General features: G+C 37.3%; 1 protein-coding gene across 1 annotated transcript; it reads right to left on the bottom strand.

The window, feature by feature from the left end:
• Positions 1-7,681: 7,681 nt before the first annotated feature.
• LOC120924785 (vomeronasal type-2 receptor 26-like) lies at positions 7,682-9,903 on the bottom strand. Its single transcript, XM_040335801.1, has 2 exons — positions 9,659-9,903; positions 7,682-8,646 (listed from the first exon to the last, which is right to left on the bottom strand). The coding sequence occupies exon 2, from the start codon at positions 8,342-8,344 to the stop codon at positions 7,739-7,741; it is 606 nt and encodes a 201-aa protein (XP_040191735.1). The 5' UTR covers positions 8,345-8,646; positions 9,659-9,903; the 3' UTR covers positions 7,682-7,738.
• Between the last annotated feature and the right edge of the window lie 5,712 nt (positions 9,904-15,615).

The following is a 15,615-nucleotide window of genomic DNA, read 5'->3' as shown; positions in this document are numbered from 1 at the left end:
AATAATATAGCCATCTTGCCAAATTTGAAATTTGAAAACAATAGAATAAAATAAACTATAAAGAATATAGCCAAAATGTGTATTTCAAATACAATAAAATAAAATATAAAAATATATATCTATGTTTGAAAATTGTAATTTTGAAATATGAATTTTGAATAGAAACAAATAGAATAATATAGAAATAATATAGCCATCTTCCAAAAAAATTTATTTCAAACTTAGGATAGAATAGAATAATATAGGAAGAATATATCTTTCATCCAAAAAATTTATTTTGAATTTCAAAGTTTGAATTAAATAGAATAAAGTAAAAAAGAAGGAAAATAGCCATCTTCTTAAATTCTATTTTTAAATAGAATAAAATAAAATACATAACAAACTTTCAAAATAAGAATTTTGAAGTAAAAATTTTGAATAGAAAATAATAAAGTAGAAAGAATGTAGCTAGTTTCCAAAAGTGTATTTCAAATAGAATAATAAAAAAAGGAAAATATATATCTGTCTTTTAACATTCAAATTTAAAATTTCAGAATTTGAATTTTGAATACAAAAGAATAGAATATAATAAAATAGAAAGCCATCATGTGAAATGTTATCTTCAAAATTTGAATATAATAAAACAAGGTTAAATAGAAATAATAAAGCTGTCTTCAGAAATTTAAATTTTGAAATTTGAATTTTGAAAGAATACAGCCATCTTTCAAAATTCAAATGTTGAATAGAAAATAATAGCATAACATAGAATAAAATATAAAGACTATGGCACCCTTCTGAAATTGAAATGTTAAAATTTTGCATAGAATAACAAAGAAATAAATAGAAATAAAATAGAAAAAACATAACTGCCATCCAAAATTTGAATCTTGAATAAAAAAGAAAGCATATATCCGTCCTGTAAAATTAAAATAAAAAAATGTACATTTTAAATTCCAAACATAATAGAATAGAATAGAAAGAATAAAGACATCTTCTGAAATTTTAAATTCAAATATAAATAAATAAAATAGAAAACATAAATAGCTGACTTTGAAAATGTAATTTTGAAATAAAAATTTAGAATTTTCATATAATATAATAGAATACAAGAGAAAAAGTATAGCTAATTTCACATGGAATTGAATAGAAAAAACATATAGACAACTTTCGAAAATTGAATTTTGAAATTAAAATTTCAACTTTAGAATGGAATAAAAAAGAATAGAATATAACTGTTGTCTGAAATGAAAATGTTGAAATTTTAATTTTGAATAAAATAGAATACAATAGAAGGGCTCTGACATCTTTAAAGTTTAAAATTTGAACTTAGAATAAAATAGAATACTATAACCATCTTTTAAAAGTCAAATTGCATTTGAACGCAAAATTGATTATGTCTCAGAGTGAAAAAAATTCAAATTCAAATTAAATGAAATAGAATAGAACACAGTAGAAATAAAATGATTTTTGAAAGATGATTATATTCATTCGATTTTATTCTAAATTCGAATTTTAAACTTTAAAAGATGTCAGAGCCTTTCTATTTTATTCTATTCAAGATTCAAATTTCAATATTTTAATTTCGGACAACAGCAATATTCTTTCTATTTTATTACATTCTATTCTAACTTGAAATTTTATTTTATTCTATTCTATTCAAAATTGCAATTTGGGAAGATGGCTATATTCTTTCTATTTTGTTCTACTCCATTCTATTTTAAATTATTCAAATTTTGATTTTCAGAAGATGGTTCTTTTTATTTAATTAAATTATATTTGAAATTTGAAATTCAAATATTGACATTCTTTTATATTAGATGTATTTCCTTAAATATGTTTAATTCTATTGTATCCTCTCTTATCATATTCTATTCTATTATTTTATTTTCCATTCTATTCGGTTTTATTCTTTTTTATTCTGTTCTATTCTGTTCTTATCAATTCTTTTATATTCTATCTCATCCAGTTTTATTCTATTCGTTTATAATATATTATATTTTATTCAGCGTTACCCTATTATTTTCTATTCTATTCTATAAAGCAGCCCAAGTAGTAATCGTAATTTTTCTTTTAAACCTCTACATATTTTGGGAAATTATCACCCTCTGAGATTAAATGTGATAATTCTTACATATTGTGATTAGATGAATTAGAAAACAGATGATAAAGGTGCTGGTTGGCTAAAGTTTTCCAGATATTTCACAATAAAGATTTATACACAGAGGAGTATATTTCCCTACAAGGGGGAGGAGTCTGATGGTCATGATGTCTCGTAACTTCTCCACAAAGTACGGAGAACAATGAAAATGGCACCACATGGAAGTATAAATGTATCTTCACTGTGACACTAAAGATTATTACCTGACTGTAATTTATTCTTCTTTTATTACAAGGTACATTTGTCTTGGTCAGATCTACGCCTCATACAGTTACATCTGGTGACTTGTGAAAGTGTCATTGCCGAACATTTCCAAGGGACAATTGTGTGATATTTTCCCTCAGAAGACAAAATTAGACATGTGCAAATTGTTTTTTTTTAACAAATTTAGAGAAATGCGTTAATCCAGAAATATCCAAAATGAATGAAAACCCATTTAACACATTTTCCTGAATATTCGTAAATTTGAATGTTTGAAAATTCATAAATTTGGAAAATCAAGAATTTCTAAAATTAAAAAATTGATAAATTGGTAAAATCGAAAACTCGGAAATTCGGTAGTTTGAAATTTGAAATCCGAAAACCCCAAAATTAGAAAATATAAAATAATAACTAATTAATAATAACTTAGGGCCAGATTCACAAATAATTACGGCGGCGTAACGTATCCCCTTTACGTTACGCCGTTGCAAGTTTTTGTCGTAAGTGCCTGAATCACAAATCACTTATGTGTAAACTTGCAGCGGCGTAGCGTAAAGCCGTCCGGCGCAAGCCGGCCTAATTCAAATGGGGCATGTACCATTTAAATTAGGCGCGTTCCTGCGCCGAACGTTCTGCGCATGCTCCGTGTGAAAATTTCCCGACGTGCTTTGCGCGAAATTACCGCGCCCCAACGTATTTTTTGAACGGCGACGTGCGTTACGTCGTTTCGTATTCCCGGACGTCTTACGCAAAAAAAAAATTGAAATTCGACGCGGGAACGACGGCCATACTTTCCCATGGCTGTTCTAAATGTAAGCCATGAAAAAGCAGGCCTAAGTTTGCGACGGGAAAAAACGACTAGCGACGACGTAAGAGATTGCGACGAACGCGCGTATCTTCGTGGATCGTCGTAATCAGCTAATTTGCATACACGCCGCTGGAAAACGACGCAAACTCTACCCAGCGGCCGCCGGAAAATTACACCTAGGATCCAAAGGCGTATGAAGCCTTACGCCTGTCGGATCTTTGCCAAAAGCCGTCGTATCTTTGTTTGTGAATTACAAATAAAGATACGCCGCTGCAAATTTAAAAGTACGCCGGAGTATCAGCAGATACTCCGGCGTACTTTTTCTGTGAATCTAGCCCTTAGCTATTACTAACTATTCAATTATAGGTATTGGAATTTCCTTTCAAATTTGGCAGTTAGTGAACGCAACAAATACAAATTTATCTGAAGTTACAAATTATCCGAAACAACGAATGCCGCATCTAAACAAAAATAACAGGACAAATTAATAATAATAATAATAATAATAATAATAATAACTTTTTATTATTAGTTATTATTAAATTGTTCTGTTCCATTTGTTTAGATGCAGCATTTATTGGATACATTTTTATTTGTTCTGTTCACTAACAGCCAGATTTGAAAGGAAATTTCAATATCTATAATTTAATATTAGTTATTAGTAGTTAGTTATTCTTTTGAATTTTCTGATTTTCTTTCTTATTTTTGGATTTTCAGATTTTCAAATTTTTGAATTTATGAATTTACTAATTTTGGAATTTATGAATTGCGATCATAACGATCTGAAAACCAAAACTAAAACAAACAGATTTTCCGGCAGAGCACATGTCTAGACAAGATGCCTCCAAACTGTGTAAACAACACAGATAACTTCTGATACATTTGTGGAATGTTACATTTGCACCCCAAAAAGTGACAGCAGTGCTAAAAAAGACATAACACCTTTATTTTGGATGCAAAATAGGGGATCAGGACAAGAGTCGGGCCCCTCATTGTTGTTGCAATACATGTGCAACTTATCTGAGTCCTTGGCTAAAAGAAAAGAAAATTCCGGGGCAGATTCACAGTTGTAATACGCCGGCATATCTACTGATACTCCGGTGTATTTTCAAATTTGCCGCGTCGTTTAAATCCAAGTTACGACGGCTTTAGGCTTCGATCCGACAGGCGTACGGCTACGTACGCCTTCGGATCGTAGGTGTAATACTCCGGCGCCCACTGGGTGGAGTTTGCGTCGTTTTCTGCATCGGGTATGCAAATTAGCTGTTTACGGCGATCCACAAAGGTACGCGCGTTCGTCGCATTCTCTTATGTCGTCGCTAGTTGGCTTTTCCTGTCGCAAACTTACGGCTGCTGTTTCATGGCTTAGATTTAGACCAGCCATGTTAAAGTATGGCCGTTGTTCCCGCGTCAAATTTCAATTTTTTTTTTGCGTAAGACGTCCGGGAATACGAAAGGACGTAACGCACGTCGCCGTTCAAAAAACACATCAGGGCGTGCACAGAACATTCGGCGTGGGAACGCGCCTAATTTAAATGGTACACGCCCCATTTGAATTAGGTGGGCTTGCGCCAAACGCATTTACGTTACACCACCGCAAGTTTACAGGCAAGTGCTTTGTGAATCAAGCACTTGGGCTGAAAACTTGCGGTGGTGTAACGTAAATGAGATACGTTACTCCGCAGCGCAGGTACCTGAATCTGGCCCTCCATGTCTTTCCCAGTCCCAATGGTGTGGAGGAACCCACCAATCATAGTAGTGACTGATATTTTTTCATGGTTCCCCTAATTGTAAAAGGGATCTTAAAAAATAAATATCCAAACATTCCCTCCGCACTGCGTCTTTTACCCCATGGTGTATAATCGCACATCCCCCTCATAATTTAGAATTATTTTGATGCAATTTTGACCTGAAGTTGTATCTTGGAAACTGGAGCCAATTCTGGACACAATTCTGGTAACATTTGCTACTTTCATTTCATTTCTACTCTTTGTAGTCCAGTGTTATTGTAATATGTTTCTATTTCAAATTAACATTTATTTGCAAAATTGTATAATTCATTTTGTTATAATTTATTAGTTGACATTTGTTATGATTGTGATCTGTAAATTCAGAGACATCCGAATCTCCAATTAATGAAAATATTGTCTGAATCTTGATGTGTAAATAAATGAATTGCACATGTCTAGTGTCTACATGGAAGACTCTCCTCAGTGCAAAACACATAAAGGTTCTCTTGGAGATCACAAAACAATCCCCTGAAGAAATCTCAGACTGTGAGGACCGAGATTCTCTCATCTGATGAAACCAAAATGGAAATGTTTGGCCTCAATTCTAAATGTTATGTCTGGAGGAAACCAAGCAGTGCTCATTACACATGTGAGATTTGTTTCGGTGTGAATACAAATTCTGGGAAGTTTTTGGTTATTCAGAGATGCGGTTGTATCTGAATCTCTGAATAAAATTGTAACAAATAGTAACAAATTTTGTTGAAATTCATTAAATTTAATTTTGTTTATTCACTTTGTACATTTTAAGAACAATTACAATTCGGAACAGTTGAAAAATGATCGACCGATTAAAATTCTGTGTGAAGAATAGCTGGTTATTAAGCAGCGGGCATGGGAAGCCGGCCACCTCGTCCTTAACAACCGATGACTCATCAGCTGTCAGCGGGCTTCCCCATCGACAGCTGAAATGTAAACAACAAAATGCCGGAAAAACAAAAATGTTTTAAAATAAATGGTGTGGGGTCCCCCAAAAAAACATACCAGGCCCCTTTCTGAGCATGCAGCCCAGCAGGTCAGGAAAGAGCAAGTGCCACACCTCCTGAACCATACCAGACCACATGCCCTCAACATGGGGGGTGCTTTGGGGTGGGGGGGCTCTGTTTTTGTCCCAATATAATCTAACATCAGGGAGCAATTCAACCTTGATTTCCTAATAGAAACAATGTAGCCATTAATCAGGGCTCAGCACTCTGCTCTCCCCTCCTCCTGTGTACCTGATCTGTGTTTTATATTAGAGATTAGAAGTCTGGCAGGCTGTGAAGCATGGAAGGTGGATCTGAATGAAACTACTTCTGCTTGAAACATTGATGATTAAATACTCCACAGTGTCTGCACCTACAGAGGTGACTGGGAGCTTTTCTGAACATCCTGAGCCCATTCACTAGATTTAAGTGGGTATGGGCCACCCTACATACTGATCAACACTGAAAAATTATGAATCTAACTTTGTGAAAGAGACAAGGAAGGAATCCAGCAGCACAATGTGATATAAGTAGAAATGTTTACAGAAATATTATTCAGAAATGCAAATTCATCAGGAAATTACATTCAACAGATATGTGTAACTGCCTAAGAACCCAGGGTGGCCCTTAAACGCAAAACCACATACATTAATTTTGTCTTTAGGTCTTGGGTGCGTGTGCCCCACCATAGACCTGCTCCCCTGTGATTGGACACAGTGGGAGCCAATCAGTGGGTCTGGCAATAATTCTAAGAGAGGCAGAACAACAGTCTGCCTATGTAAACAAGGCAGACTGACGTTCTGCTAGTAAGGAAAACATAGATTTTGTGAGAGACACAGATCTCTGTCTTTGTACAGTTAAACCATCCCCCACACAGTAAAAAAGCACTCCCAGAGAACACATTTAACTCTTTGCTCACCCCTGATGTTAACTCCTTTCCTGCCAGTGTCATTAGTACAGTGACAGAGCCTTTTTTTGTATTGGTGTCACTGGTACCCATAAAGTTTCAATTAGTGTCAGATTTGTCCAATGCCAATGTTGCAATCCTGCTAACTAGTGAAAAAAAAAATCATAAGTCTAACCCATAGTTTGTAGACGCTATAACATTTTTGCGCGAACCAATCAATATGCACTTATTGGGATTTTATTTATCAAAAATTTGTAACAGAATGCATATTGGCCTTAATCGATAAAGAAGTTTGATTTTCTAAATGTTTTTATTGGATGTGTTTTATAGCAGAATGTATTTATATATATTATTTATATTATCATTTGTATTTGGCTGCAAAACTGGGTTGGAGGATAACATGTCAGGGCCTGGCGAGCCGTATTCAGCCCGTGGGCCTTGTGTTTGATATCTGTGCTGTAGAGGGATGAATGAAAATAGAAGGAAGACTGAAGCTGTTTCTGGTATTGCTGGTACTGGATTCCACTTGTACTGGCTGGTGATCTGGAATCTTTCTTTTCTGTCACTCTCCAATCAGTGTGTGAACGCAAAGTGGGGGCAAGCTGATATCTTCAGGTGTTGGTAACATTGTGTGATGCTTTGATTGGTCAGGGTATTTTATTTGTCCAATGGACAATGCAGTGACAGTACTTTGCTTGTGCATGCTGGGGGGCGTGTATGAGCAAGAAAAAAATTAAGCTCTAAAATATCATCCAATCCTGTGACATCCACCTTCCACCCACTTATGTACAATAGGCAGACAGAAGGCAGTCAATGTCCCCAAAAATCATAATTCTGATGATGATGTCATTCATAATGATGATGATGGTAACAATATGACTGAATTTGTTTAATCTGATCTACAGCATTATACATTGAATCAATGTGTTACATTTACATCATTCTCTTCCCCAGCATTGTCCCTCTTGTATTCAGTTCAGGTTTGAAAAGTAAAATGTAGAGTTTTGGAGAAAACATACACAATAATATTCCAGCACTGGAGGTCAGTATGGCAAATATCTCCACAGCCACCATGTATTTCCCTCTGGTGCTCAGATAGGCCGGGATCATGGCAATCCAGACACTGCAGAACACCAGCATGCTGAAGGTGATGTACTTGGCATCATTAAAACTGTTTGGTAACGTCCTCACCATGAAAGCCAGAAGAAAACTCACAGCTGCCAGAAACCCCATATAACCCAACATAGAGTAGAAGCCGATAACTGACCCTTCATTACACTGAATGAGGATCTTCCCAGGATAGGAGTCCATGTCATACTCCTGAAATGGTGGCGAGATGGACAACCAGAGAATGCAATTCATAACCTGAATGGATGAGCAGAATAACATGACTGTATTGGGAAGTTTGACTCCCACCCATTTTCTACAGGAGCTTCCAGGTCTGGTGGCTTTAAAAGCAATGAAGACCATGATGGTTTTGGCGAGGATAGAAGATGCTGAGATGGTTAAGGTAACTCCAAAAGTGACTTGTTGCAGCATACAGGTAATATCCACAGGACGGCCAAGGAACAGGAATACAGAAAGGAAGCTCAGTATGAGGGAGAGGAGCAGAATGAAGCTGAGGTTCCGGTTATTGGCTCTGACTATGGGAGTGCTCCGAAACCAAACAAATAGTCCAAGTATAAGGAGAGATGTTGTAGCAAATATGACTGAAGTTATAGAAAAAAATAAAACTAGAATATCCTCCTCGTATGATAAATACTCATTGACCTTGTCACTACAAATAGTTTTAGCTTTGTTAGGCCATTCATTTTCAGGACACTTCTTGCAGAGTTCACTGTCTGTAGAGTAAAAAGAAGTGAAAATAACATTAGGCACGGTATACCGAGAATGCAACTATTTGACAGTTTTAGCCTCTTCAGTGTAATCATTTTCCAGACTATTACTCTTTAGTAATCATATGTCCTTTTTTCCCACAAATAGAGCTTTCTTTAGGTGGTATTTGATCACCTCTGCGGTTTTTATTTTTTGCGCTATAAACAAAGAATGACAATTTTGAAAAATTGTTTTTTTACTTTTTGCTATAATACATATTCAAATATATATCTAAAAAAATATTACAGTTTAGGCCAATTTAAATTCTTCTACATAGTTTTGGTAAAAAAAATATGCAATAGGCGTATATTGATTGGTTTGTGCAAAACATATTGCGCCTACAAACTATGGGGTCGATTTAGAGACTGTTATTTTTTAAATGTTTTTACTGGTAATGGCAACAATCTGCAATTTTTAGTGGGACTGTGACATTGCTATGGACAAATTTGTCCCCAAATTTGTCCCCGAATTTGAAGACCAGTGACAGTATTACATTGATCAGTGCTATAAAAATGCACTGATCAATGTAAAAATTACACTGGCAGGGAAGGGGTTAACAGTAGGGGTTACTCAAAGGGTTAACTGTATTTTTCATTCTTTTCTTGTGTTCTAATTGTAGTGGATGGACTTCCAGGGACATGACAGAGATCAATGTTCCCGATCACTGTTCTTGATCACTGGGAACAGTAGATCTCTGTCATGTCTCCTATCAGAATGGGGATCCGCCCTGTTTACAAAGGCAGATCCCCAATCTGCCTTTGTACTAGGCGATCGCAGGTCGCTGTCAGACACCGAGTCCACCCAACCCGCGGGCACGCTCCTGCACAAGCCAATGTACAGCTACAAAGATTAGCACAGGAGAGCCAACCTGCCGCCGTATAATGACCCCGGCTGGTCAGCTAGTGGTTAAACGTTTTTAGTTTCTAATTTAATATCAGAATTTATACATATATGTACTTAAATTAACATAAATCTTACCAGATTGGTTTGATATTTCTCCTTCTGAACACAGAGCACAATTATAACAACATGGGTGATATCCTTCTCATACAGATTTTCTGAACCCCGGAAGACATTCCTCGGAGCATTGACCTCTTGGGACCTGAGATAATATAGAAGGATATGATCTATTCAAGAGCAAAACTCCAGATATAATAGTATAAGTAATCCAAACTTCTGATGTATACAATGATGTAGAATGCATACCTTGGTGGAAACACATGGACCATTAATGAAAGGTGGCCCTTCATTAGTCTGGATACCACAGAATATGTTCTGATCCAGAAGACAGAAATAGACATCTAGGAGTACTAGCAGAATCCTTTCATTAGAAAAGTTACACCAACAAAACTATCAGTACAGTATAAACGCTGCCTTAGAAACCCAAAGAGAAAATCTCCTACAATACAAAGAGAAGAAAACAAATAGCCGTGTACCTCTAGTAATCACATACAATCCGGCACTAGAAGGGATGAGAAAGATAATGAAATAGATGGAACCCATCATAACAGAGGACAGAACCCTGAAAGGAATATTCCAACAACCCCCAGTGCTGACCTTCAGGCAACCACCCAACCTCAGACATCAATTAATCAGCGGGAAGCTTCATTCTGAGGACCGGGAATCAAGTAAGGGAACAAAACCAACAACAAGTGCTGCAAATGTTGCAAACTATGCAGCCACATAAATGTATTAAACATTGTCACACAAACAAAAGGAGCCTTCAGTGTTACAGGATCATACAGCTTGGCCTCCAGTAATGGGATGTACTTCATTCCGTGCAAGCATGGGTCATACATTGGTGAGCCAGGACAGTTGTTACAACAAAAGAATGAATCTTTATAGACACAATAAAAGAACATAAAGAAGAGGATTACTGAGCACCTGTGGGACATCATTTCCCACAACCCGACCATTTCATGGACATTTTGGTTACTAAAGGAACTTTTTATAAAAATACTCAGGAAATGAAAACCTTTTAACTGTGAATAATAATTCTATATGACAAAAAAGGGAATGATCTGAATGTGGACCACAGTATTTTAAATCACTACCACATGATTTTTTTTAACAAACTAAGCTTTATTGAGTTCCACACAAAATACAACATATAGGTATAAGAAGGATACTAGACATTAACATAAAACCCAATAGCAAAGAACACATTGAAGACATTGATTTATGCAGCAGCACCAATTCACAATGTGACACAATAAGAAAAATAACAGAAAAGAATAATATTGACACAGAGGGGGGCCTCTCGGGCAAGAGGCAGAGTCACAATCAGCAGTATAAATTATTAAAGAAGCAATATCACAATTAGCCTCAGTGATATATTGGGGACAACCTAAGTGTTAATTTATACAATGGAGGGAGTAGTAGTCTAAGTTACCACTACGAAGTACAAGTCAATGGAGATTGAAATAGTCCATCTGACTTTTTTCATCGGAAATTCAGATTGTGTGTACGCGGCATAAGATTTTGTTTTATTTGCCCTGACAGCCCCTATTGGTATAAATAACCTTTTTGTAAGATAAATTGTTATTTATTACATTAATCCAGGAGTGTGTTTATCCATATTGGAGTCCAAGAATAGACCCAACAAGCATTGTCTAGGATTCGTTGTCACTGGTGAGCCCATCTGACCATGAAGGAATTGGACAACTTGCGCCCAAAATCCCTGAATATGAGGACAATGCCAGAGTAAATTCCCAAAGGTACCAGTGGAGATTAGACATTTGGGGCTTGGGGAGGGACAAAATTTAACCATACGTTCTGGGGTAAGATATGATCTAGGACTAATGTATATTTAAGTAAGTCTATCTGACATTTTAGGAGACACTCATTTACCATCCTCCAACAAATCACTCCAATCTTCATTATCAAGTTCCCCTGCCTCAGCTTCCCATCTAGGTTTGAGGCAGTAAGCACATTGGGATGCAGATGGGGTGATTAGCATATCTTACAATTCTGATATCAACTTACGGGACTCATCACTGCTTATCATGGCCAAGGCATCTAGAGTAGACAGAACTGGGTAATTACCTCTAAACTGCACATGCAATGTATGATGCAGCTGGAGGTACCTAAACAGCATGTGGTTCGGAAAAGTGACTGATTTTAGTTGGTCAAAAACTTTGAGTCTACCATCATGAAAGACATGTGAAATCATATATATACCCTTTGAGATCCAGACCTTTGGGTAGGGAATCTGTGGAATTTCACCCAGGTGTTTAATATCCCACAATGGAGTATTGTTATGTAACATAGAGCAGTTAATTTTAGACACAGCCAGGTACCAGATCCGTCTGTGCTGGAAAAGGAAGCCAGAGTGGCTTGAAGAAACAAGGGAGCAACCCAGACCCCTCAGCAAATCACAGAACGGTTGCAAGAGATGTGACTCAGGAACTTGACAGACCAGAGAGAGGTATCTATGGTTATCATATTTATCAAAATGGCAAAAGTGGGAGAGTTGTGCCTCCAGGCAATATAAACCAAAGTCAGGGATTGCCAATCCACTGAGAGACATTGGGTTTTTGAGGACCTTCCATGACAGCGTGTATCTACTGGCACCCCAGAAAAAGGACTGTAACAAAATAGCCATAATTTTAAAGTATTTTAGTGGAATATACACTGGAGAGTGCCAGAGGACATATAAGATTTTAGGCAGTAAGATATTTTTTTTCAAGGCTTATCCGACCCATAACACCCAATGGCAATTTTGCCCATATCTAAGTTTTACATGTAAGCAATAGTATTAGGGGCTCCACATTCGATAAATGAAGTCTGATATGGTCCTAGAGACCCGGATACCCAAATATTTAAAGGAATTGACTCACTGAGGGCAGGGTTGCCTGATCCAGTGATGAGTGAGTGAGAAACTCATATAGCACAACACATGCGAACTGAATCGCCTCTGGGCGCTTAGTATCCAATTCACCTACTGTACATTTGCCTTTGATGGAGGGAAAACATCAGTCGGGAGGATTTGGGATTTACCCCAGTTGATTTTAAGACCTGAGAACCTAGAAAATTGTTCAATGATATGAAGTGCTGATGATAAACAGGGACCTGAGTAAAAAATATATAAAATCATATAATCAGCATTGAGCCCCACTTTTTCCACTAAGGAACCAGAACACATACCTTGAATTCCAGGGTGGGACCTACATGACATAGTCTGGGGTTCAATTGGCATACAGAAAATAAAGCCATTCTACTGAATCAAAAGCTTTGGCAGCATCAAGTGTGACTACCACTATGGAGCCAAATTCATTGTGAGAGGCCTGAAGATTCATAAATGGACATCTGGTGTTAAATGCTGTGTTCTTGGCCTGCATAAAACCTGTCTGATCTTGATGAATTAAAGAAAACATTACCTTGTTTAGACAAAGGGCTAGGATCTTGGCTAGTATTTTGAGATAGGCCTATGTGACTCAGGTTGAAGGGGGTCCTTTCCGGGCTTGTGTATTAGCACTATAAGAGCTTCATGTATGGAATCATCAAGGGTAGAAGCCTCATATATAGCGTGATAAAGTGGCAATGATTTAGGTACTAATGTGTCAGAGAAGAGGGTATAGAACTTAATAGGCAAGCCATCTGATCCCGGAGCCTTGGTCATGGCAAAGTGAGCCATAGCAAGCTATGTATCATCTACTGAAACAGGAGCCTCCAATATAACTTCCTGTGCCTCTGTCAATTTAGAGAAGGTAAGAGCATCCAAAAAGTCATGTAGAGTTTGGGCAGTGTAATCGAATTTAAATGTACAAACAACTCCAAAAAAGTGGCAAACTCTCTTGTAATAATTTCTGGGTCTGTATTGAAACCATGCGGAGGTGGTCTTAATCAAAAACCACTGGGGGTCTGTAATCTATATGAGCCAGATGAGCTATCGATTTACCTGGGTGAGCTCCATGTTTAAAAATTATTTGCTTATTGAAAAATGTTTTATGGCTAGACCACTCATAACACATCTGGTATACAACTTTAATTTTGAGTCTAAGATAATCTGCAGAGGGTACAGTTTCATATGGCACCTCCAAAGAGGTTACCTGAGCTACTGCCTGAACATAGGAAGATTTAGAATACTGCTTATATCTAGAGATATGCTCTGTTAGTAGAAGACGGGCATATTTTTTAAATGCTTCCCATACCTCCAGCGGGATTGCTGTGTCGGATTTAAAGTTAAAGAAAAACTTCCATTCTGTATTCAATTTATCTGTATCCGGTAATATAGATAACCAGAATGGATTCAGCCTCCAGTTTGGTGTAGAGGAACTAGTAAAAGGTGTTAGGGTGACCCATAAGGATGAGCCGAACACCCCCCTGTTTGGTTTGCATCAGAACTTGCGAACACACCAAATGTTTGTGTGAACTTTAGAACCCTGTTAAAGTCTATGGGACTCGAACATATGAAATCTAAAGTGTCAATTTTAAAGGCTAATATGCAAGTTATTGTCCTAAAAAGTGTTTGGGGACCTGGGTCCTGTCCCAGGGGACATGTATCAATGCAAAAAAAGTTTTAAAAACTGCAGTTTTTTCAGGAGCAGTGAATTTAATAATGCTAAAAGTGAAACAATAAAAGTGAAATATTCCTTTAAATTTTGTACCTGGGGGGGTGTAAAGTCAGCATGTCAAAAAGTGCATGTTTCCCGTACATAGAACTGTCTCTGCACAAAGTGTCATTTCTAAAAGAAAAAAAGGCATTTAAAACCGGCTTTGTGGCTCTAATGAATTGTCGGCTCTGGCAATTCAGAGATGATTCATTCATTAAGGTCTTTCCCAGTGACGTACGATTCTGATAAGCCCCCCGCCCGCAGACCCCCACAACCACCGGGCAAGGGTTGTGGGGATGAGGCCCTTGTCCCCATCAACATGGGGACATCCTCCGCATGTTGAGGGCATGTGGCCTGGTGCGGTTCAGGAGAGGGGGGCCGCACTCTGTCCCCCCCTCTTTTCTGCGGCCGGCCAGGTTAACGTGCTCGAATAAGGGTCTGGTGTGGATTTTTGGGGAAACTCCACGCCATTGTTTTTTTAATTTGGGGTGGAGTTCCCCTTAAAATCCACACCAGACCTGAAGGGTCTGGTATGGATATTTGGGGGGAACCCCACGTCATTTTTTTTTTTAAATTGACAGCGGGGTTCCCATTAACATCCATATCAGACCTGAAGGGCCTGTTAATGGAATTTGGGGGGACCCCCAGGCTTTTTTTTTTATTTTTTATGAATGAATCATCTCTGAATTGCCAGAGCCGACAATTCATTAGAGCCGCAAAGCCGGTTTTAAATGCCTTTTTTTCTTTCAGAAATGACACTTTGTGCAGGGACAGTTCTATGTATGGGAAACATGTGCTTTTCCACATGCTGACTTTACACCCCCCCCAGGTACGAAATTTAAAGTAATATTACACTTTTATTGTTTCACTTTTAGCATTATTAAATTCACTGCTCCTGAAAAAACGGCTGTTTTTAAAACTTTTTTTTTGCATTGATACATGTTTCCTGGGACAGGACCCAGGTCCCCAAACACTTTTTAGGACAATAACTTGCATATTAGCCTTTCAAATTAACACTTTAGATTTCTCCCATTCCTCATAGTCATATCACAGCGGTGAGCAGAGTTCTGGGTGTCAGATGTGCAGGGGGTCAAACACAAAGACAACAAGCACAATATTCTGAGTGGATATCTGAAGACAACATGGCCGAGTCTCTGATAGACTCCAATGAATCCTTCCTCTTCTCCCCCCTCATCATCACTGACAGCAGCCCAGGATCCTGACACTGACTTCATGGCTCAGCTGAAGGCTGTGAGAGTGTCAGGCTTATAAAGAATAATTCTGTTATTTATTACTATAGACTGGAATATGAATCTACTTATAGAGCAGGAAAAAAAAAGGCCAAACCTAAAATACACAGAATCCATCAGCACTGTAAAA

The sequence above is a fragment of the Rana temporaria genome, chromosome 1 (genome assembly GCF_905171775.1).
Source record: "Rana temporaria chromosome 1, aRanTem1.1, whole genome shotgun sequence".
Taxonomy (NCBI): domain Eukaryota; kingdom Metazoa; phylum Chordata; class Amphibia; order Anura; family Ranidae; genus Rana; species Rana temporaria.
The sequence above is the reverse complement of the archived record's forward strand: the minus strand, read 5'-3'. Positions and strand labels throughout refer to the sequence as shown.